General features: G+C 36.0%; 4 protein-coding genes across 4 annotated transcripts in view; 2 read left to right on the forward strand and 2 right to left on the reverse strand.

The window, feature by feature from the left end:
- HELRODRAFT_110840 (hypothetical protein) lies at positions 1-6,906 on the reverse strand (the record flags this gene model as incomplete). The annotated part of the gene is made up of 22 exons (XM_009016557.1): positions 6,716-6,906; positions 6,089-6,376; positions 5,728-5,875; positions 5,459-5,552; positions 5,246-5,323; positions 5,024-5,151; positions 4,443-4,616; positions 4,165-4,351; positions 3,835-4,033; positions 3,198-3,415; positions 2,822-3,004; positions 2,590-2,701; positions 2,401-2,468; positions 2,101-2,278; positions 1,892-2,031; positions 1,597-1,699; positions 1,362-1,487; positions 1,138-1,249; positions 979-1,070; positions 732-779; positions 460-601; positions 1-202 (listed from the first exon to the last, which is right to left on the reverse strand). Coding segments are annotated over exons 1-22 (3,141 nt in total), but the record flags the coding sequence as incomplete, so codon positions are not given.
- Positions 6,907-13,741: 6,835 nt separating this feature from the next.
- On the forward strand, positions 13,742-15,915 carry HELRODRAFT_156774 (hypothetical protein; the record flags this gene model as incomplete). Its single annotated transcript, XM_009016558.1, has 2 exons — positions 13,742-13,968; positions 15,792-15,915. 2 exons carry the CDS (start codon positions 13,742-13,744, stop codon positions 15,913-15,915), a joined length of 351 nt encoding a protein of 116 aa, XP_009014806.1.
- A 653-nt stretch (positions 15,916-16,568) lies between these two features.
- On the reverse strand, positions 16,569-19,018 carry HELRODRAFT_170764 (hypothetical protein; the record flags this gene model as incomplete). Its single annotated transcript, XM_009016559.1, has 4 exons — positions 16,569-16,712; positions 16,896-16,979; positions 17,996-18,063; positions 18,952-19,018. 4 exons carry the CDS (start codon positions 19,016-19,018, stop codon positions 16,569-16,571), a joined length of 363 nt encoding a protein of 120 aa, XP_009014807.1.
- Positions 19,019-20,840: 1,822 nt separating this feature from the next.
- Positions 20,841-25,392, forward strand: part of HELRODRAFT_170765 (hypothetical protein) — a gene marked incomplete at both ends in the record, with an annotated part of 17,431 nt that continues 12,879 nt past the window's right edge. Inside the window, 7 exons of the mRNA XM_009016560.1 lie at positions 20,841-20,995; positions 21,097-21,547; positions 21,678-21,770; positions 21,907-22,100; positions 22,368-23,768; positions 24,065-24,126; positions 24,473-24,646. Of these exons, the coding sequence (XP_009014808.1) occupies positions 20,841-20,995; positions 21,097-21,547; positions 21,678-21,770; positions 21,907-22,100; positions 22,368-23,768; positions 24,065-24,126; positions 24,473-24,646 (2,530 nt within the window). The remainder of the gene's footprint in view (positions 20,996-21,096; positions 21,548-21,677; positions 21,771-21,906; positions 22,101-22,367; positions 23,769-24,064; positions 24,127-24,472; positions 24,647-25,392) is intronic.

A 25,392-nucleotide genomic window follows, 5' to 3' on the forward strand; every position in this document is an offset into this window, starting at 1 on the left:
AACAAATCCAGAGATGCGAAATGGGATTTCGGAGTGAAAAATCCCATTTGAGAATCTGAATTAAACGTTGGTGGAGGATTTTGAGGCTTTTCTATAACAATCTTGAATTTATTTGGAGTCTTTTTGTTGTCGTGGAGTGGTTGTTCGGCCCCTCGGTTGTCATCCTGGTCCAGCCTTCGATCCAGCATCACTTCTAACCTGCCTAATTGTGGAAGTTACAGCCACAGTAAATGAACGAACGAACGAATAAATGAACGAACGAATGAATGGATAACTGAATCATTCAATAATACAACCAATCAAACAAACAACTGACCAACCATTTAATCAACTACCCAATCAAACTAGCCAACCAAACTACCCTAACTAACCAGTCTGGTTAGTTGATTGGCTGGGTAGTTCAATCAATCAACCACCCAACCAACCAGCAAACCAATCAACCAGCCAATTAAAACCGACCAGTTTTTAAACTAGCGACACCAAGCGATTGAGCAGTCAGTAAACTGAAACGTTGGGAGTCATCTTGCAGGTAGGCCATTGAAGGCATTGGGTAGAAGTTTGCCTGTATGGGCAGTTTGGGGAGGTACTTGCGTTTTATCACCTGTGCAAAATTATTAAAAATATATATATTACAGATAATTATGATAATAATTATTATTATCATAAACAATTACAGAAAATATAAAAATATAAAACAAAAATAAGTATAAACAGAAGAGGCAATATCTAACCTGAAAGCCATTAAGATCTGTATAGAACGTTCCATCATTATTTTTTACCTGGATGTATGTACGTATTTACGTGCATGTATGCATGTATGTATGTATGTGGAGTTTGTATATATGTGTGTACGTATGTATCTATAAATGTGTGTGTATGTTTTGTAGTTTGCATGTGTGCTATTTTAAAACACAAAATATACAAACAAACATACATACACACATACATACAAACAAACTAACAAACAAACGAACATACATCAGTTTGCATCCTCATGGCAATCTCTGTATTGCCTTCACCTCTAACATCTACAATGTTCATTATGTCAAAACCTGCACCAGGCAAACCACCTAACAATGGTGACAATAATAATTATTATAGTGGTAACAAAAAATTATAAATAAATTATAAGCTAACTTTGAATTGAAGAGCATCTAATATGATGAGTGACCAATGGAAAAATAGACATTGCCTCTGAGTAGAGCCATCCTCTTGTTATTGTCAGTGTAGGATATGTTGTGTACAAATACTGCATGTATGTATGTGTGTGTGTACGTATGTGTGTACGTATGTATGTGTGTGTATACAACATCATCGCCATCATCATCAACAACTTAATCACCATCATTATCATAACCAACTTCAGCTTCGGTTCCAGGTATAAATAAATATAGGCCACTTTTCTCTTTTGCATGGGTCGTCCCATACTTAACGAATGATAGCTCCATTCTTTCATCGTTCGTCGATCCATCCATCCATTTTATGCTCTGAAATAATAATAATAACAATAATAAAAAATGGAAAGGTTCGTATGACATTCTTCATTTTGAAACGCTGAACAACGCCAATTTAATCGATCTTTTAAAATATTGCCACCTTAGCAAGGCCAGACTCGGCAGATATACGGAGTTGAAGCTGTTCATTGCTTATGAATGGTCCAGCTGCATCGTTGTGTGTTATCTCAAATGGGTTTGGGCTGCTGAATGAATGAATGAATGAATCAATCAATAAATGCGTAAACGAATAAACGGACGAATAAATGAATAGTTGAACCAATCCATCCAAGTCAACAAACAGCAACAAGACATCAACAGATGATTAAATAACCGAATGAATGAACAAATGAAAACATCAATTCATTCATTCATCAATCAACAAACAAACAACTTACCTAGCGTCATCATCGTAACTAATCTTCTTATTATTGAATACATGTACACTAGCAAACTCAACCATTTTTTTATCAGCTGTTTCCTCTTCTAAATAGAAACTGGAAAATCCAAGAGCCAGAGTCTCCACCATGAAGCTTAACTGGCAGAAAAAAAATCAAAAATTTTAAAAAATTGTATACATACTCAATCAACCATTCACCGAACCAACCAAAAATTCGTGATTGGATATTTTGAGGTTCTCTCCATCTGTATTTAGAATCTTTGGACTGATTTGACTTCTAACCCGACGACCCGCCTGATCGAAGACGGCTACGTAAGCCGTGGTCACGTGCAAGGTCACGATACTCTTACGTGATTGGCCGAGAGAGTTGAAAAAGTAAACAGTTCTAAATTTAGAAAAAAATTATGGAAATGAATTTACTAATGTTAAAATTCTAAACGTAGTAAAAAAGAGGCTAAAAAAAACTTAATTATCAACCAATAAACAACCAACCAATCATCAACCAACCTTTTTCCCATAGAAAGATCGATAACATTGGGTCTTGGTATGTCATGATGCTCCTGTCTTGTTTCGTCCTGGAGACCATTCAATCAATCAATCAACAAGCCAACCAACAAAACAATCAATCATTCAATCAATCAACCAAAACCGACCAACCAAGCAATCAATTAATCAAGAACCGACCAGCCAACTAACCAAATCAAAAATGAGACTATCGTGAAATTTAAAAGCACTTTTCATAGAAGAGAGTAAGAACTCTGATGAACGAATTATTACTTTCTTCAAGGAGTTTAGTGAATCAAGCAACCTAATGTGTGTGCATTTGTAAATGTGAGTGTACTCGTTCAGTCATTCAATCAATCAATCAACCAATTCATTCATTAATTCAATTCGTCCCTTCCTTCAATCAACCATTTAACGAATCGACCTCCGGCCGTAATCAACGACAACATGGTCCTTAGCCGTCCCCGTGATCCCATCGTGATGTTGAAACAATCCCAGATTTCTTCGAGATTTTATCAGGAGTTGGGATAAATCTGACTTCTCCAACACCGACGAATCGACGTGTTTGGCCTCCGACAGTGCTAAACTGAACAGGATCTCAGCTAACCTGTTCAGATTGTGAATTAGAGAATGCTGTGTGGTGCGAGTAGTAAGATATCAAAAAGATTAGATCGAGTTTGTCCGATGTAACACGGGCAGAATGTTGTCTAGAAATGTAAAAGCTTCTTAAACAGCTAAAAAACGATACAAAATGAAATTGCATAACACCGTAACGCAATTGGAATTCGACTCCGACCCACCTCTGATGATGTTCTACCTCCCTATCCAGCATCTTGTAGAAGGGTCTCGACGTGAAATAACCACTCCAATAATGATCATCGCGATCCGCGTAGACGAAAAAATCGCCGGAGAGAGACGGGAATGGAACATTTTGTGGCTGAGAATTGAAATTCCTATCGTTCATTGCCGACCGGGTTCTCAGGGCAGTGAAATAATCAGTGAGGGTAGCAAATTGGGCCTATGTTTGTGGCAGTGTGGAGTTATTTTATTGATTATGTAACAAAACTTTCTTTCATTCCAGTATATATGTGCATATATTTTTGCATAGTGCACTGATGGCTACTTAGTCGAAAAAGCTTAATGTATCTTCCTAATTATTATCAAACAACATAAATCCAAGGTCTTGTTTTTAAGGTCAACAAGCTTAATAAATATTTCAAAAAAATTATCCGTAACCTTGAAAAGATATCTTACGAGATTAGGAACGCAAGCAATGCGATGGAATTCATTAACAACTGCATCTCAAAAGGTCTTACTCCTAATTATATATTATTTATCAGTAAGCAACCATCAACATTCACACATTACACTCTCATGGAGGTAGACGCATACACCAACAAAACAATACACAGTCACAACACTCACATACACGCACACCTTAACATTCCAATCTTTTTTCTGATTCATATAATCAAATAGTTTCTCATAGTTTTTATATTGCAAATCCCACTCTTCAGCGGTATCGTATCTGAAGTCGTCACCGAGTGGAATGAGGACAACGTTGTTGTGCTGGCCGTCCACTTTTGAGTTGTACAAAAGAGATTTCTTTCTATATTGATCTAGTAAGGTACTGGCTCTGTGTGTGTGTGTGTAAGTGTGTGTGTTGTTTGTGCGGTTGAAGTATGCGTATAACTGCTGCGTGTGTACAGTTCTTGCGTACGTTCATTTGTTTTGAGCATACGCTCAGAGAAGAAAAACAACGGCAACCTTTCATGTACATTGACGTCATCAATTGGGGCAGGATTAATCCTCCACGGACACGAGTACCTCGAGCCGGACATTCGACGAAAGTCAAACTGGCAACAAATTTTAGGATCTGGGCCGCACGTGTGTGGAATGTCGTAACTGTAGAAGGGCATCATGTGGCAGAGGATGTCAGTGCTGCCTTTGCTGTCTGTTTGTTTGTTAATGTGAGTGTTTGTTGTGCGGTGGTAATCAATCAACTATTCAGCCAGCCAGCCAATCAAGCAACCATCCAAACCAACCCCATTGTTGTCTCCACATAAACTCTAGATCCTTCTTAATAGAGAATTCTTTTTTTATTGAATAGTGAGTCCTCTGAATCAGCATATTCTCAAACGACATAGATTTCAGTAAGTAAGCAAGCGTCGGGGAATATCCAAATGGATCGATTGCCCAACCAGTCACTGGCTGATAATCTTAAATTAACATCAATCAATCGGTTCGTATTTATATAGTTCAATTTCTGAGAACGTTATTACATTTTACTACAGGTGCGTATACACGCTCATCAACAAACCTGCCCACACAAACATTCACGAAAATTCAATTCAATGTTATTAAATATTACCGTTAATTATGTTTTTTATTTGACCTACGCTACATATTATCCAAGTCCAAAGGTATTTTAACGAAAAACGAAATAAAATTTTTAACAAGGGTTCATGGACAACAATCTAATTTTTAAAAACATCAACATAAAATAACATAACAACAATAATAAAAACTACAATAATAACAACAACAACAATTACAACAACAACAACAACAATAATAATGATAAAACTGTCGTCCAATCAAATTCAAATATTTAAGCCCCAATGACCTAATTCACTGCTCAGCCATTGGTTGCCTTCAATCAGCTGATCCAACATGGCAAAGTAGTGAGCGTTGGCCTCATCAGACATAACCCAGCCACCAGTCAATATCTCTAATCTTTTTTCATCTAATAATCTTTGGATAATAATATTATTTATAATATTGTTATTTATATCGTCAATTATAATTATTAATATTATATCCATCTTATCATAATCAGTACACTCACTTTTTGACAGTATCTCTCATATTTTGACTTGCATATTGCCACCATGTCGTGAAGAATGACATCTCAGCATATACAAACCTTTCATTTATGATAATGTAAACAAACACGCATATACAAACGGATACACGCATGCAAACACACACACACACACATACCTGTAAATATATATATATATATATACACACTCACATACATCCATGCAAAAAATCTAACCTCATTTTCGGATATTCTACAAGCTTCTCCACCATGAGATTCAATATATGAGATGTTTGGTCTTGATAGTATTGGTCAAACGTTTTAATCCACCCTGGTAGCATTTTTATTTGTTTGTTCTTTATTTGTTTGTTCGTTTGATTGTGTGTGTCTATGTATACATGTTTTTTATATGTAAGTGTGTATGTATATACGTATGTATGTATGTATTTATGTAATATGTATGTATGTGGGGTGTGTGTGTGTGTGTGTGTACAACAACAACAAACCAGGATCTGTATGCGAATGTGGAACGACAAACACCAACAATTTATTATCTTCACTCCATTGATTCTCATTATATGTTATGGGATACCCTTGCTTCCATACCCCACCATCTGGATTGTCAAATGCTACTCTATCCAGCACAGCTGACATCTTTGAAATAAGAAATTTGTGAAAAAGTTAACTTATATTAACAAGAAAACTTTATTTAAAAATAAGATATTTCAATTTTTGATGAAACAACATAAAGTAATTAGCTTATTATGTGGTTATTTGGTGATCTTAAAAGGTTTTGTCAACAAAATTTTATAACTAATGTTTATCTTGAATTTACAAAATGAAAATTGAAAATAAAAAGTCACACACTTGAATATCAGCATTACTGTTTGCAATATATCTGGTGCTCTGTGGACATGTAAGAACTGATAATGAAGATGACAATGAAATATTTTTTATAAACTTTATTGGATTTTTGGTGGCACGTTTAGCAACAAGATTAGGAATAAGTTTATCATCTTTAGATAATTTTTGATTAGAAACTTGAGCCAGCATATCCTTGAGGAGGTCAATTTTTTTTTCATTAGCATCAAGTTGATCTTTTAGTTTTAGAATGTTGTCTTTAAAGTGAAGTAACACTAATTTGTCATCGTCTGGCTGGTTAGGGATTGGAGTGATTAAAGAGTTTGTTAGATTTTTAAAATGGAAAAGGTTGAGTGATTTTTGATTTTGATTGATAAAGCTGAAAAGCATAACATGACAATACAACATAAATAAGTCATAAAGTCATAAAGAAAGAGCTAACTAAAAATAAATCTTTGCAAGTTGTTTAAAATTAAATAGAACAAGTTGAAAAATCTTAATTGTCTATTCCTTTTTTTCTCAAAATTAAACATGATTCAGTTAATCTGTTAATAGCTATTATATTTAGAAATTTAATAAATTTATTAATATATCTAAATGTGAAGTAATCAAATCAAGCACAGAATCACACACCTGTCTATCATCTCTGATATTTCCATCGTCAATATTATTCATCATAAACGACATTGAAAGGAACAAAACAACGCAAATTATTGCAATTAACAGTGTCAACGTTCTCTTTATTTTAAATTTCATCGTAACTTTCTTATTTTTTAATATTTTAAACGAATTTAATCATGACTCGTCCAACCACTTTTACTTTACCATATAAATAATGTGTGCCTTAAAATTGTAAGGATCTGAGAAGTTGGCCGAATGGCTTGTTGCACTTGAAAACACTTAAATGGGGAACTGGACTGATAAGAAGCAAACTCCTTCTCCTGATTAGGGAGTAAATAGAAATTATGAAAGAACTTTTCAACGAACAAAACTGACAAATAGACGAACTCTTCAGGAAAACTGATGATAAACACTGATTAAACATTAGAAAAAGGAGAGAACAGACAAACGGACGAACTTTTCTGCACCCACTGCCATCCATCTGGCAACGAAGGTTTTAGAAATCTTTGTAGCATCTTTTAATTTGGTCAGGAAAATTTGACGTTTTTCATATATAGTACCTTGAATCGACTGAACAGTTATCAATATGACAATACAAACTATGTATACTATAGTTCGATTTTCAAAAATGTGAGGCTGTTCAAGGCTGATATAGTGAACAAGGCTGGTAGTGGTAGATTCATGTACATTGTACACATACATACACAAACACGCACACGTGCATATATACATGTATATTTATTCAAATAAAAGATATATATTTAGTTTTACCAGTTTTTAGACAATATCTTCAATTAAACGGTGATAGTCGAATTTATTCGTTTTGAGTGAATCTTACCCGTATGTTCGCATATAAAATAGAGAATATGTCATTAATGACATTGCTTGTAAGATTTTTAATTGATAATATTGGTAGAAATGCGAAAACGTTTTAATTTTCTGATCAGCTGATAGAATTTAATTAATTGATCAGGTTAAGCACCTTGTTATTTAATTGAAAATCAAATTTAAGCGCGTTATTTAAATTTTATTATTTATTAAAGTTAATTAATTAAAAACATTTTCTAAACTTTTCAGCGGAAATTTCTAAATTTTATTTATTAATTTATTTAAAAACGAAAGGGTTATATCGTATCCTAAGCCTAACTAAGGCCTAACCTTATCACATCTTTTATTTATATTATACAACAACTTGTTCACGTGTCTGTTGTAATGTAATGTGTTTTCTGTTTCCAATTCTGTTGCAGGTACTGTCCTAGAATTGTGCCAACGAAAGTTTTTAATTAAATTTTTTAAATTTAAATAAATTGAAAAAATTGTGACAAAATGTTCTATGAATGAAGCAATCTAAACAGGTGAAGGTAAAATTTTCTAATTTTTTATTTTTATCCAATGAATCAATTATTAAAAATTTAAAATTGAACAATATTAATTTTATATTTATTTTTTTTATGTTATAATGTATAAGTTATTTTACTTTCCTCTTCTCCATCACCAACATCATCACTAACAAAATCATCATCATCATCATCATGACCAGTTTCCACATGGTATAATTGACGTGCAATGGTTATGTTATGGTATGAAACCTGAAAAGCAGCCGAATATGTAATGAAGCCACTGAAGAAATATCTTAACCTCTCTATGAATAGGGACTTCGGTGGGCTATTTATAATTTCATTTTAGATTTGCTTCACCCGTTGTTTTAGGTGTTTACGAATTTTTCGCGTTTTACGAAAAAGAAAGAAAAATGAAAGGGACTTTCAACTACGTGCCAATATGGGGTTAGTTTTACGACCTTGTTTTACGAGTATTTTGCGTTTCTGGGTTGTTTTTCGAGTTCTTTTACAGGTTGTTTCACGAAGAAGAAGAAAGAATGAAGGGGACTTTCGACTGTCTTACCGATACAAAGTTTTTCGTTTTTTACGAGTTGTTTTGCGCTTTTTTCGAGTTTTACGAGTGTTTCACGTTTTACGAATGATTTTGCATGGTTAAGAAACATGCTAGGAAAAAAGATAAAGCCCAGACTAGGAAACTTGTGAGAAACATCAAAAGTTTTAGAATCAAACTTAATACACATTCTAAAATTACTCAGTCAAATACTTTACTTTGCTTTTTTCTCGAAATTTAATTAAATTTATAAAGTTTAGAAAGATTCTTCTTTCTTTCTTTCTCTTGGATTTATCCTTTCAGGATATTGGCGATCATCGACCTCCACAAAACCCGATTTTAACACTTTGTAGTAGTTGAAATGTGGTGGTATTCGACAAGTGACACAGGCAGGCACAATAGCTCGATAATTTTTTGAATGTGGCGCCGATATATAGTAAATTAAGCTGGTAGTCATTCACCAGATTCATGTAGTACTCAATAACCTGAGCCAGAAAATGTAAAATTTGGTAATTGAATTCCCGACTTGTAACAAGTAAAATGTTCTTGATGTCTACGTTCGTTCATTCATTCATTCATTTACTCTCACTGTCCATCTTTCGATCTTTGATTTTTTTAAATCAATATCACAACTACTCATTCATTCATTCAATCATTTACTCACTCATTTTAGTGAAACATTAAGAAAGAACGCTATCTTGCAACTCTCACCGCCATCAACTTTTTGTCACATATTAAAAATCTCTCTCCACCCACAGTTCTGCGCTGCCATTAAAACGTTTCAAAAGAGTTTATACGCACACAGACATATATTGTAGGTATAAAAGCTTTTTGTATGCTTTATATGTAGCGCCGAAGCGTACGAGTTTGTTGGAGACGACGTTGTACAAACTCGATGTTTGTTGAAGTGAGCTCCGATGAAATGTTGAAATTTTTTACATCTATTGTAGTTGCCGTTAACAACCAACTTGCAACTAAACATGTTGCCAAAATTTGCAACAATCTTTGCAAAATTTCAAGCCAGGGTTTGCTCAAAAATTAAAGAAAAGATTTCTTGTACTTATTCAAAAGGCATTCAACGTAAACGGACGCGCACAAACACACGGAGATGAAAGCCAAAATAAACAAACTCACGCATTGGCAGAAACATTCAGACAGACAGACGGAAGGTCATGAATAAGGACGGAGTGTTATAATTTGATCGATAAATAATTCAACAGGTCACAAGAATTTTTTTGCCTGTTCCCCTGGTAAAGTTGCAGTTTTTGTTGATATTGTTGTTGATGTTGTTGTCAGTGACGTTTTTTACTTTATTTTTCACCTTAGACGTAAAGTACTGAGGTGCTTAGAAATTAATTAAACAGTTAACTTACCTATACAATTATAAATATGCAAGCATTCACGTGCGTATGCATGCACAGAAACATGCATTCACGAATGTATGTATGCATTGATGTACACACACGTATGTGCATGCACACGTGCATACATACATGTTGCATGCATGCATACATACATACATACATTCATGTATAAGTGCATGATTACGTGCATGCAAACGTGGTTCGTAGCCATATTTTGTCATCATTTTGTTGTTTGCGTTGTTGAACAAGAGTGATATGCAAGCATGTAGACGATTGGATTGTATCGTTAAACTGTGGGTTTATTATGATTATCAATATTATTAAATTTCCACAATTATTTTGCTCTGTTTGTTTTCTTACAACATTATATCTACATATTATGGTATTATAGACATTCCAGTTTATAAACTACAAAATTTTCAAATTATTAACTGTCACTTTGGCAAAGAAGCGGCTAAAAATGTTATGAGAACATCCTCGCCCTAATGATCTTCGCTGAAGTGCTCCAGCGACACTCATTCACACTCAAATGTTGGTACGTTGCCTTCCTTACCTTCAGATAATAATAATTTTTTTTTATTTCAATTTCTGGATGCAGTTAAGATGTGCAAATATCTCGTAGGTATATTGAAATTATCGCCATTTAGTTCTATCTATAGAAACATCTTCGTCACAATATTTAACTTTTTTTTGAGTTTGTTTACATTTTTGTTTGTTTATGTCTTATTATTGTGAAGTTATTGAATTATCGTGCAAAATATGAAAGCAAACGAGGAGCAGCAGTGGTTAAGGGTGCACATCTCCGCGGCTCTCAAGCACAAGCTCGTAATTCCATTGAATTAATGTTCAACAATGCAACATCAACAACATCTTCAAGAGCAACATTACGCCCAAATACATGCGCCATATAAGCAGCGATCGGCAGAGCTGGCCACAACAACATCAACAAACAACAAACTCACAACTTTGACCGGTTACAGTTTCGAGAGTGCGAACGGAACTGGAAGCACAACGGACGAGCAGGCTGATGTTTCCATGGAAACAAAAATGGAAGTGGAATCTGGAGAATTTTTACAACTGGATGAGAGACCATTCACCCTTTCTTACCAACAGCTGCCGCAGCATAATGAACAGCTACTATTTCATCAGCAACACCATCAACAACTGCATTTGCAAAGAAACGAACGATTCGATTGTATTGAATTAGCTGATGTGGATAATTTCCATGAATCCTCCAACCTACTGCATGCGTACAAACGCGTTCACTCATCTTGCTCACTGCAACGGCAACAACATCACCAACAACAAACTCAACAACAACACAAAACAGCTTTCGAAAAAACATACAACGTTATAAATTTATCAGCACCAATTATTAAAGTGCATAGTTTTCAGTACGCTGACAGTGATGAGAACCATTCTGAAAGTATTTTTAAACAACAACAACAACCTCTACATGACCGTCATCCACAACAAACACATATTTTTAACCAATCACGCTCTAACAACACACACGAGAAACAACAATATTCAACAGCTAATAATTACGCCGACTCACCAGCATCAACAACTCCAACAAGATTTCAACAACATCTGCTGCATCAACAACAACAAACACGCCATCATTCGTTCCAATCGAGCAGAGATCACATCCAGCACACGACAACAAAAAATTTCATCAACAGACGACCCTCTAACGTAACAACGATCGTTTCGACAACATCCTTTTTTAAATCAAACAACAACAACAACGGCAACATCAACGACATCTCAAACGAAGTAAACAAATCTTTGTCGTCGGAAGCGGAGACGAGCAACCTTCCCTACCCTGAGTACGTCGGGAGAGCCTTCTACTGTTGCAGCCAGACGACGTTCCCAAGAAATCTCTGCTTGAAACTTATCGTCTGGCCATATCTTTTTTATTGATCTATCGTTTGTTTTTGTCGTTGTTTTTTGTTGCTGTTGAGGTTGTTGTTGTAAATTTTATTTTCTTCGTGATTATTTATGCTTTCAGTAAGTCCACGATTCAATGCACATTGAAAAGCATACCGCGCTCATTGTATGATGTCTAAGCACACATTCACGCACATGCACACCTACAAATCACAGATGTCTCAACGCTAATTCTTTAGGTATGAGACATCTATGCACGAACAACCATGCACACAAGCAGAGGAACAAACATGTTTATATACATGGGAACAAGCAAGCATACAGCAGGCATACGCAAACTACAAACAAACTTCAAGTCATATTTCACGATCAACAGCAAGTATTTCAATTGAATGCACACACAACCAGCACAAAAGCACAAGAAGACAGCATCGCCATTGAATAAAGAAGTGAGACGCATTAGAAGGCATCTACTAAATAACGTTTAAGAACCTCTAGATAAATAAATATTTATTCATTCATTTATTAACTTGATTTTTGACTCTTTACATTTTTTACTGTTCATCATCATCAGCAGCAGCAGCACTACCATACACACTTAATGAAATAAAAATTTGTTGACAAAAGCAATTAATGAGTAGAAAAGGTTGTTGTTTTGTTTTTATTCACATCCAAACACATACACACGCGCACACTTACACACACACGCACACATACATATATGCCACCTTTTAATTTTTTTATTGCTTTGTCCGTCCTTGTCTAAGAAGTCCCGTCACTTTTAGTGATTCTTTGCACGTTCCATGCGACTACACTTAAGCACGATCGTAAGTTGTTGTCGTTGATGATATTGTGTTGTCGTCCTTGTTCTGTATAACACTACTGATGACGTTGCATTTAAAAGTCATGACGTCATACTGAATTGACGGTGTAAAGCTGGTTGAATTAACTTTTAATTAATTTCATTCGCTGATGGAAGCTCACTGTTGATTTGAAACTTTTCAATCTCGTTGTCTGTTTTCATTGAGTAGGCTAGAAGACATTCGGTTTGAACGGCAACAAAAAATTAAAAGAGTTCTCAAACTCAACTAGAATACCAGAAAATTTTTTCAAATTGAATTGTGACGATATGGAACAAATCGCCAACCCAAGTGACCGAAGCATTATTTTATAATAAGGTTGGATGTTTTCATGAAAGATTTTGACTTTTGCGTACTGTGCTGTATGATCCCAGGATATTGGCATATGTTGACTTTTAAGTTTGAGCCGATTATTTTTATTTTATGATTCAAAACTTAAAAATAAGAATTATAATGCGAACTAATTGCATGTAAAAAATCAGTGCAAATAGCAATTCCAACAAAACTGTCTTGTATGCATTGGTTTTACCACTGTCTTGTTTGTAGTGGAGTATTTTTATTAGTTCGTTGTGTGCATTTCTACTTAATTTACAGACACACACATACACAACATGCACACACATGCCACACGGACATATGTATCTACAAAAGTGTTGGTATCAGTTTTTGCACACCGGGCTGTCTGACGATGCGAATCAAAATTAAAATTCATGCACCGTCCCATTTCGGCTCATCGTTTATTTCAAACTTCGGTAATTTTATTTTAAATTATATTTTTCAAATTGACTTTAAAAGTTTCCGCCCTATCAAATAGATTTTTGTCATACTCATTCTACATTAAAATTAGTCTGCTGGTACGCGTATGTGCAAGCTAATTTATTTTTTCGCCATCTATTTTTCCTTATCTGTTAAATTATTTTTTGCCAACTTTTTACGGAAAATGTCAATTATGATTTTGATAACAACGTCAACAACAACATTGTTACTGCCAACGATCATTGCCAACAAACACATGGTTTGAGCGCATAAGCATGAGTGTCATCATCCTGAACTGCATTACGCTGGGACTCTACCAGCCGTGCTCAGACCCAAAATGCTTGACGATCAGGTGCAAAGTTCTTGAAGCTTTCGACCATGCAATTTTTGCTTTTTTCGCCCTTGAGATGATCATCAAGGTCGTTGCCATGGGGTTCGTCGGCAAAAAGACCTACCTGTCTGAGAACTGGAACAAGCTGGATATGTTCATTGTGCTGGCTGGGTGGGTAATTGCTGTTGTTTTGTTCAGTGCTGTTGTCTTGTTCAGTGTTGTTTTTTTGTTCAGTGCTGTTGTCTTGTTCAGTGCTGTTGTTTTGTTCAGTGCTGTTGTTTTGTTCAGTGCTGTTGTTTTGTTCAGTGCTGTTGTTTTGTTCAGTGCTGTTGCTTTGTTCAGTGCTGTTATTTTGTTCAGTGCTGTTGTTTTGTTCAGTGCTGTTGTTTTGTTCAGTTTTGTTGATTGTTACCGTTTGTGTCTAGTTTTCTGTGGTCGTTACTTAAGGTGGCCTCAAGTTCGATCGCGTTGAGCCAATTAATTTTGCTCTTCACTGGCTTCCGGCTTATCAAAAAGTTATTTTTAAAATATGTTTAACGGTTTGTAAATGTATTAAGGGAGTTTTCCCTATGGCAGAGTCATTCCTAGAACAACGCCACTGCTGAGTCAAACATTGCGCTCTGACAATTCAGATTCACTGTTTGTACCCGACACAAACTTGGCTTTTGGTCGGAGGAATTTCTCCTTAATGGGTCCTGCTGTCTGGAATGGTTTGCTTGGAGACCTTCGTGAACCTGCGTTGTCTGTTATTCATTTTCATAAAAGGTTGAAGCTACATCTTTTTTTTGTCCAAGCCTACTCGTGCTAATGTCTTTTTCTCTCCATTCACTGCATTGTTTTAGTAAAATAAATTTAAACATGACAGAACACGGGAAGACGCATGCAAATACATACACACAAACACACACACGCCAGCATACAACCAAGCAAGCAAGGTAGGTAGTGCTCGGTGGTATGCAGTATGTTACAGCATAAATTCAATTAACTTCTCGATTCGATTTTTCAGTTCCGTCATTATTGTACTAACATCTGCATCGAGATATCTACATCAACTGTTTTTAAACAACTTTTTATTATTTACCTGCTTCTTATATTCATTTGAAATTTATTTTTGTCCTGTGCTTTCTGGTGATGAACTTTATTTTATCCTTTCAATAAAATCATCAACGTCGTTATTTTCATCGTTATCAGCATCTTTTTTCTTCTCATCATCTTCCTCCTCATCAGCATCATCGTCAGCATCATCATCGGCACCGTTAATGATCATTTGTTGGTAATTCCATTTAAAATTTTTGCATGCCGGGAAAGCAGTTTTAATTGAACACGCTGAAATTATTTGAATTATTCATTGGATCTCCCGTCCATTTGTTTGTTCGTTCGCTTGTTCGTGCGATCGTTCGTTTGTTCGTTCGTTCTTTCCTTTATTTGTTTGTCGTAACACCTTCTTTTTGGCAATTTTCTCAAAATTGTTTCTGTATGAAAATAAATTTTGATGTACCTGCTCCAATCTCATCGTACTTATAGTCGGTCGGCCAGTCAGTCGGTCGGCCAATCAATCAGCCAACAAAACGATCGGTCGAGTAAGCAAGCTAGCAGGCAGACAAGCTAACAGACAGACAGACAGGCGAGTACTGGAGGGCAGTGGTGGTAGTAGCAGGCCAGATGATATTAATATCATTAGATGCTCATTAAAAGACAATCAGGAACATCTGCCTGCTCTACTTCACTGCACCCCACTCCTCCTCATCTCACATTAAAAACCTGTAAAATTTCATCGCCCCAAGTCACGTGGCTTAAAACGCTGTTAGATACCTCGTGTACGTCTCGCGCGTCTGCTTCTTACCGTCTGCTTCCCATTTTTTATTTCGTTCCATCAAATTTTCAATCCTCGTTCACCAAGTTATCATCACTACCCTCATCACCACTATTCTCACCACTACCACCATCGTCAAACACACATCACACAACAACCACACACGACAACCACACACCAGGGTAGCTGAATACTTCCTGGACACGACGCACGACCTCAACTTGTCCGCCATCAGAACTGTCAGAGTTCTCAGGCCTCTCCGAGCCATCAATAGGATTCCTAGTTTGTGTTTGGTTGTTATTTAGAAAATATTTGCACAGAAATGACGCCTGTTGAGATTCTTTTAAAAGCTCTCTTTCAAATCAATAATGTCTTTTGCGTAACTTAACGCGTTATGTGTATTGCGGCTACAACAATGGATATTACATACGGCGCAAGCATAGACAGACACACATTCGTACACATACACAAGTACACATACACACGTACGTAACCAACCCCACAGGGCTCTATCACGTACATGCACATATGCATACAGGCAAAGTGACAGAGCAAATAAATAAGCAGAAGCATATATTAAAAAAAGCAGGTGCTGGAAACGACGAAAGATGAGGGGATGCTCAAAAAAGTGTATAAATGAAAAATGTATGCATCACATCACTTAAGTTCCTAAAATATTACTGACTCTGGCTAGTAACGGTAAACCACACAAGGCTCCAAACACTCTGATATGTAATTATTAGGTACAAACATGCACAATCTAGCAAGCAAACAGATATGATGATGATGTGTGTGCTCACATCTGCAGCTCAATTACCGACAAACCACAAATCATTCCATCCCCCTATTTATTCCTCAAAGAGCAACTACATATAGGCAGTACATTGTAATGCGTGGTAATGTTTTGAAACTTATCGTGATGTGTTGTAATATTTAAAATGTCTTGCTATTTTTTTCTTTAAGGTACAATATGCGCATGAGTTGTTACAATTTGCATTGTTTCAAGTTGTACAAATCCAAATCTCGCAACCAGTTTGGTGTCAGCAGACATTCCTAGCAACATGTGTGTTGATCTATGGCTGCTTTCTGCTCTTTTGCAATTCTAATTTTGTGCATCATTTTGATTTTTTCGCGTCAGTCTGCTCTTTAGTTTGTTCTTGCCTTCCCACTCAGATGTAGAAATATAAAAAACATACTTACGTACCATACATACATACATACATCTTGCTCTTATGCTCACACACACTTCATACACACAAACTTGTTCACAGATATATAAACTCACGTGCAGTGCATATTGTAAGTACGTACCTTGCTTTGAAATTGGTGTTGTGAACGTTATTCCATGTTCCTGTTGGATAACAATACTCTACAGAAAGATGAAATCAATTCGTCGGAATGTGAAACGAAGCGAATAAATATTACATAAGCTTGCGTGGATGTGGTGAGAGTGCTAGGAACATGTCACCACACACATCACCACACACACGTCACACCACACGTCAGAGTCTGGAAAGGGATGTGCTAACGATATATCGATATTTGAAAAATATTGACATCGGTATTTTCATGAACGATATATCGATAATTGAACTCTCAAACATTCTCAAATTTTGGTCCGAGAGAGAGAGAAAGAGAAATTGTAAAAAATATGTTTTTATGGTTGATAATAGAGACAAATTATTGCTTTCATATGTAACTTTCATGATCAATAATGATGTTGTTACTGGCGTTGTTGTTGTTTAGTCTTCCTTATTGTTGTTGTTTGTTGTTGTGTTGTTGTTGTTGCTACTGCATCTGCTCGGAATTAAATCGGGATCACTAAAGATAAACTGAGCTCAAAAGCAAATAAAGAAATGTTTCAAGAATTTGATGAACGAGAGAGAGAGAGAAAGAACTGAAGGAATGAATAAAAAGTGAAAAAACGTGTATTAACTAGAAATTAGCGAGTAGAGAGGCAAACAAATGCAAACGATGGCGACTTGTTGTGATGGTTGCCTGGCGACTTGTATACGTGTGTGCATATCAACAAACATACGTGTGTGCGTGCGTGCGTGTGTGTGTGTTTGCAGTTGCATGCTGCAATTGTGTTTCAAGTATTCAAGTTTATTTTAAAATGTGTACACCATGAAATGTATCAACGTGATTGTACGAACCTACACGTGTCTGCGTGTTTGTATGTGTCTTGATTGTATAGATGCACTGCGTATGTATGTGAATTAGTAAATTATATATTATTTAGATGTTAAATTCATGTAAGAATGAAAATGTACGTGTAAAGAAGATAGTTGGCAGGGCAGTAAGAGAGAGAGAGAGAGAGAGAAAGAGGGAGAATGACATCATTGGTTGTTGTTTGATATCATTGGAGTGAAACGCTGGTGAGACCTGGATGGATGTTCTACTCTGCATGTAACAGGTCGTTTTCTCTTCGGTATCTGTATGTATTTGTCTGTCTGTATGTTTGTGCGTGTGTATGCATGTGTGTGTGTATGATTTTCAGCATGCGTGTTTTTATGTTTCAATAATCTTTCTTCATACTGCTTGTTAAACATCAGAGCATATACACAAAACGACTGTTTGAATTATTTTTATTTCATTATTAGTTGCACTGTCCTAGGGGATGCAGTTTGCATAATTTCGTACGTCCGATGAGCGGTAGATTATGCATCGGTTTGTTGCTGGCTCTTTAACAAGCAACAACTGCTGAAACGTCAGCGCAGCAAGATGAGGTCTTCAGTTATTGAATCTGAAAGGAACAATCGGAATAGACATGCAAATGTAATGATAAAAAAAAGAGTAACAGAGAAAAGCAAAATAGGAAAAGAAAAGAATCTTGAAAAAAAAAGAAAAAATGTTGGACGACATGAATTTATTTATTCTCTCTCTCAGAAACTCGGAATTATTTTTTAGAAAAAGATCTGATTGGCGCAGACCGGACAACTTGTTTACTGCAACAACACCAACAACAACTTTACATTTGTCACTTATGAAAACACTCATCCCTGCAAAAAATGTGCAAACCTTCTAATCATTTTGGAAGACATGCAAGTCGCTCAGACAGACACGAGACTGAGAAATAAAAATGATTCTTATCTCAATTTTCTGCATTCCATCCAGTTCTTGCGAAGGACTAAGTGATCCATCAGTACATTTCTGAATGTACCAGCAAGGTTTATATTATTAGGAATTGATTGGCGATGCAGGATGGGAAAAATTAAACAAATAAACATCAACAACTTAATGTGACAAATAAACAGAAAACAACAGATGTCGGTTAATATGAGAGCATCATCACAACTCATACTCTGCCTACGTATTATCGCTCATGACGCTCGACTTACCGGACGATGCCGGAATGAAATGGCCGGAAGTGAACTCGGAAGAACTTCCGGCTATTAAAATGTCCATGCTGCTTTTCAATTATTTATTATTTGTCTTTGGGGTCGCTGGTAAATGGGTTGTTTTTTTATTGATGCCGTTGTTGATGTTGTTACTTTTTAGATGTCGTAAGATGAACATTGTATGGTGAACATTGCAAGATGAGTGAACTTTTCAAGATGAACATTGTATGATAAACATAGAAAAGGAATGAACATTGTAAGATGAACATTGTATGATGAAAATTTTATAATAAATGAACATTTCAAGATGAACATTGTAAGTTGAATGAACATTTCAAAATGAACACTGTAAGATGAGTGAACATTTCAAAATGAACATTGCAAGATGAGTGAACATTTCAAAATGAACATTGTATGATGAACATTTTAAGATGAATGAACAGAATATAGATTGAGAGAGAGGGAGTGTGTGAGTGTGTGTATTGCAGCATTTAATGTTAGTCTAAGTAGGAGTTAGTTGTAGGAATGATTTTATAATGTCTACATGCTATTTCTTTCCGAATCCACCGTTTCACCATCACATTCACCATCCTCATTATTGTTATTATTTAGCATTATTATTAACATTATTATCACCACCAACCACTTATACAACATCTTAATCAGCTTTTACAGCAACAACACAAACAACGACATGCTTACAGCAACAAGAAATTGCAACATCGTTTCTGCTTGATTAGCTTCAGGCTTATTTTTATTAGGGTCATAATGATGGTCACTGCATAATAAAATATCGGGAAAAATAAATTATTATTGTATTAATATTACGATTATTATTAGCTGTAACAGTAACAATCTGTCTGCCTACATTCATACGTTGTTGAGTTTGTTGTTTATATTTTGTCCGTATAAATCGTCTACAATTTTATTGTAATTTTCAAGAATAATCACCATCGGCGTCATTTTTAACCATGGCCACCAACTTTTGTTGCTGTTTCAAATCGATTCCATATAAATAATATTAATCGACGTCTTTGTGTGACCGCTTCGAAACATATACTCGGATCAATATGTGTGTGCATTGCAATTACATATTTTTTCATATATATATATATATATATATATATATATATATATATATGGGTCTGTATGTATGTATGTAGTGTGTCTTGCATATTTTGATTCTAACAAAGGCTAACGATATTCTCGGTGCGATAGAATAAATAAGCAAATAAAGCATGGATGGATGTTATATCAGCACTGAAACAAATCTTTGAGGGTTGTCTCCACAGGTTTTTATAGTATTCATTTCACAACATCGGCAGCAAACTGAATTGGACGTAGTATGTTGATGTTGATGTCATTCAATGCACTACACTATAGGGTCAAACACGATCATGTCAATAGTTCATCACAACAAATCTTTCTGTTCGAGCTTGTTCATCATATTTTGTTCTTCCTTTCTACCTGTCTTCATGTTTTCGTTTAAGCATTTATTTATCAATAATAAATATATTAGTAATATGTAGATAAAGAGGTAGGGAGACGAAAAGAATGTTTAAAAAAATATTTCGATGAATTAAAATATTCGCCGCAAGAAATTAGCAGCTATGAAAAGAAATGGAAATGATTAGGCGAATTATTTGAATGTATTTTTCATTGTTAATTTTTTCAAAAATCTTAAACTTTTTGGCCACCACCCGCCAAATTTGCTTAGATCAGCCCAAAACTAACTAAAATAACTTGAAATATTTACTAATACTAATATTATTTATAGTTTGAACTACAAACACTTTCTCTTTTAAACATCAACTACAACAATTACTTTGTGGTACTAGCGATTGTTACAATTCAAAACGACCACGAAACTAGGCCTGAGAATTCTTGTGATGCTCTTGTTGGACACTCTCCCCATGCTCGGCAACGTTCTGCTTCTTTGTTTTTTCGTTTTCTTCGTTTTTGGAATTCTCGGTGTTCAGCTCTGGGCCGGCCTTCTTCGTCAGAGATGCTACCTCAAGCTGCCTGATAATGCTACTGCTGATGGGTCAGTTCCTATTGTTATTTCTATTTTTGTTCTGGTGAATGTTTTCATTTTTTATTTTAAATGGTTTTACGGAGTGCAACGATCATTTTATTTTACAACAGTTACAACCTTTCTGATTTCTACACGCCTCCCAACTCCGATAAGGAGTTCCTCTGCAGCAAGGATCAAGACAACGGGATGACCAAATGTTCCGATATCCCACCACGTTACTTCAACGGCAAAAAATGCAATTTACCAGCTCCTGAAATCATTACAAAAAAATTGTTAACAATCTTCCAACAGACGTCAGAACGAGATGATGGCGGAACTTCTGCGACCGATCTCATCAGGAACAAGAAACTGTTGGGAAGGAATGCGATAAACTTTTTAAGACCGCCTACAACTTATTACAACGGCTCAAAAAACGAACTCTTTGAAGTTATCCTAGAAGATGAGGAGCACTGCATCAACTGGAACCAATATTACACGGAGTGCAAACCTCTCGGCGACAATCCCTTCCTTGGATCCATATCATTCGACAACATCGGAATGGCCTGGGTCGCCATCTTTCAGGTTATCTACAAATTTTTAATACGCTTTAATAATTTGCTTGTTTATTTTTTTCATTTAAAGTATCCACTTAAATTAAATTTATTAAAAATCAGTTGGCTAGAAATAAAATAACCAAACTCAAAATTTGCAGGTGATTAGCATGGAGGGTTGGTCAGAGATTATGTATTACATCCAGGACACGCACACCTTCTGGGACTGGTCATATTTTGTTCTCCTCATCGTGGTTTGTTTCTTCTTTTATATTATTCTCTACTACTACTTTTTTTCTTTTGAAATAATAATATTAAATTAACATTTATAGTAAGACTAATCATAATAAAATGAGTGCCATGCACACTCTCACAAACCCATACGTACAGATAGGCTCCTTCTTCATGATCAACTTATGCCTGGTCGTTATTTCAGCCCAATTTTCAGAAACAAAGCAAAGGGAGATGGAGAGAATTTTGATGGAGAGGAACATGGTGAGGTTTCGTTCGAGTATGAATTCCCTGTCGACGATTGCATCCGAAGATGACGACATGGAGGCTGGCTGCTACGAACAACTCATGGCGTTCGTCTCAATTCATTGCTCTTTCATTCTCTTTCTTTCTTTTTTTCTTATCAATACGCTTACTGTTTCTTACTCGTTTGTTTGAGGCATTAGTCTTGGTTTAACATTTTTATAACCATGTTTGCTTTTGACTTTATTATGGGCTAACTACTTTATAATAATTTATTAGTCATTAGTACATGCAACTTATACACATTTGCACATGTACACACAAACACACACAAACAAAAACACACACGAATATACAAAAACCAAATCCTAAAACAGCTGCATCGAAAGGTACGCGAGACGGTACAAAAGAAGATTTAAAAAATGGTTCATGGGACGTTTTCGAAAAAAAGTAATTCCAAGTCTCTCAGCGGCATCGTCAGAACGTAAATCATTTTTTTCCCGTAAGTCAAAGAAGAACACGTTGCCAAAGCTTATTGTTACGCGGCCGAAGAACATGGTTGTACCTGTCCATTCTCACAGCCAGTCGAGAATTCCGAAGATTGCCTTCAATCAAAATTCAAACTTATATAATCGCAATGAAAACAATAATGTTAATATCGATGATGAATGTGATGAATTTCTTGGAAGGAGTTTGATGGGTGATGACACGGCAGTGAGGAATGATGAAGCCGAGCAAGCGGGCGAGAATGAAAATAATTCAACTGCCACACAGAACTACCAAAACATCTACGTTTCCAACAACACAGCACTAAGCATGTATAATGACGACAACCAGATTTTCCAAAATATCTGTGATAACAACAATATTAACGTCAAAGACACTTGCCGCTTTAATAATATTTCAAATTTTCAATTAAAAAATGAAACATCCAAGATGAAGAAGGCAAACAGCAACGCCGACGACGATGAAACGAACGAATTATCATCGATGCGCTTATCTTCAACTTTCAGCGATATCGATTTGTTTTCAATAGTGAACGGTTTGTTCCCTGTAGCCAGCAAGTCCTCACAAGTTCAAAAATTTGCTCCACGAGCGAGTCCAGAACGATCGGACCTGGATATCAACTCCCTGCAATCTTATTTGCTCGTCTCTGATAAAATGAACGGATTGAATGATGAAAGCAAGTGCATGTGCCTGATGGACGACAGTAGATGCATGCACACCAACCCTTCTTTAAACGTGATTGATAACTGCTCGTTACGGGATAGAGCAATTATTTGGCAGGAAGAAAAGTTCCTCGGCGGAAACTGCAGACCATCTTCTTACCACGAACCAAACCTGAGAATTGGTTCTTTCACTCGCGAACGCAGCACGTCAACGAATCGCCGGCATAGCAACTGCAACGACAATTTTGAAGTTGGTGCTCTTGACAGTTGTAACTGTCATTTAACTAATGATCTTCCTACACCCTTTTTAAAATTTAGAGATAGTTTCAAACGTTTACAATTAGAGCTAAAATCACAGAAAATACATCAACAATATAAACCACAAATTTTTTCTGACGTTAACACCTCGAGTAGTAGCAGCGCCTTCCACTTTGCGATACTATCACTAAAACGACAAAATTTAAACCAAAGAAGAATTTCTTTAATAGATCAACAACATCATCATCAAGAATGCCAACAACATCATCATCAAGAATACCAACAACAGCAGCAACTGTCTCAACAGCAAAAACGAAAAAAGATTGATCACATGACCTCTGACGTCACAAAGTATTGTAAATATAATGAACATAAATCAAACAAACAAATGAGTCATACGTCTTACTCTGTCAAACCTCTATCTAAGTCATCACCATCATCGCCGCTTCCATCACCTTCATCGTCTTCATCATCATCGTCTTCGTCATCATTAAAGTTTTCACCATTTCCTCTCCCTCGCCAATCTTCGTCGCATCCTATCAGCCCGTCTTCACCGCACGACATAAATTTTAAAAAGACGTTTCTGTCACTGTCATCGTCAACAATCGAAAAACAACTACCATTTTCATTCTCATCATCACCGTCAGTCCGTGTTTCACCAATGCTTCATTCATCATGCACATTGTTGGCTCCGTCACCAAACATGCAAGTTAAACATTTTGCTGATGCTGAAATGATGATATCAACAACATCATCATCAGTAACAATATCGGCAACAACATCAACTACAGCAGCAGCAGTAGCAACACAAGCAGCAACAACATCAGCAGCACACCCATCTGCCTACATAACAACATGCACGCAGACGACAGCAGCTACCACCTCGAAGGCTCATGATACAACATACTTCTCCGCCGGCAAATTGACATCACATCCATCACAGGTAGGTCCATCTCTAATTAACATTACTACTTCTTCTTCATCGTCGTCGTCAACATCAGCAAAAAGGGCAGAAGTAACAAATCAACCAGCAACAACAATTTTGTGGCTTTCAGGCGCGACTGCAACTAAAAAATGGCTGCCAACAACCTCAGCCTCCTCAACAACCCCAACAACATCACCAACAACATCATTATCAAGAAGAATATCAACGACAGCAACCTATTTAATTCATTCGCAGTCGAAATGCCAGCCACGTGAAAGTTCAAGGTCGACATCGGCTCTCCGAGGTTACCATAAATTAGTTTCTAATGCACAAATCGTCCAAAAACTATTCCACGCACACACACACACACACACACACACACACACACACACACAAGCCTGACTGCAAATGTACCTACAAATATAAACTCGATGTATTCATCACCCAAGTTTGTTATAATCAGAGCAGCTTTTATTCTATAAAAGTTTTTGAAAATGCAAATTACTTATCGTAAAATTCATTATGCCACTTCTACGTAGCACCAACATCTCACTGCTTGCATGTAACACGAACAATGAAGTCTGGACCAGACAGCTCACTCCATGCATTCCTTCCCATCAAACAACGTGCAGAATCTTTCCTAAAGAACATTTTAACCCCTTGAAAAGATTTTTTCGTTCATTTAATGAAATCTTCAAGTTTATTTTTGTGGAAAGAAATTAACGTTGAATTTGTGAATTGTTAGCTTTCAGCAGCACAACCGAACAACTTTTTCAAAAGTTGAAAAAATATTTGAGGCTTCTCTTTCTGCAACAATTGGAGTGAATGAATTGAAAATTTCATGGAAGAAATTTTTTATACAAACTTCCTTCATTCATTGAAAAAAAAGAAAAGGAGGCGAAGACAGAGAGAGAGAATTCTAAAGACAAATATTACAATATGATTAGCAGCTCTGATGAACAGTATAATGTCATCCGTCATATTACCGCCAAAGTGCAGACAGCATGCAATAGCAATATTATTTTCAATTTGTCATCGCGTTGTTTGTTC

Source organism: Helobdella robusta (assembly GCF_000326865.2).
Source record: "Helobdella robusta unplaced genomic scaffold HELROscaffold_18, whole genome shotgun sequence".
Taxonomy (NCBI): Eukaryota; Metazoa; Annelida; class Clitellata; order Rhynchobdellida; family Glossiphoniidae; genus Helobdella; species Helobdella robusta.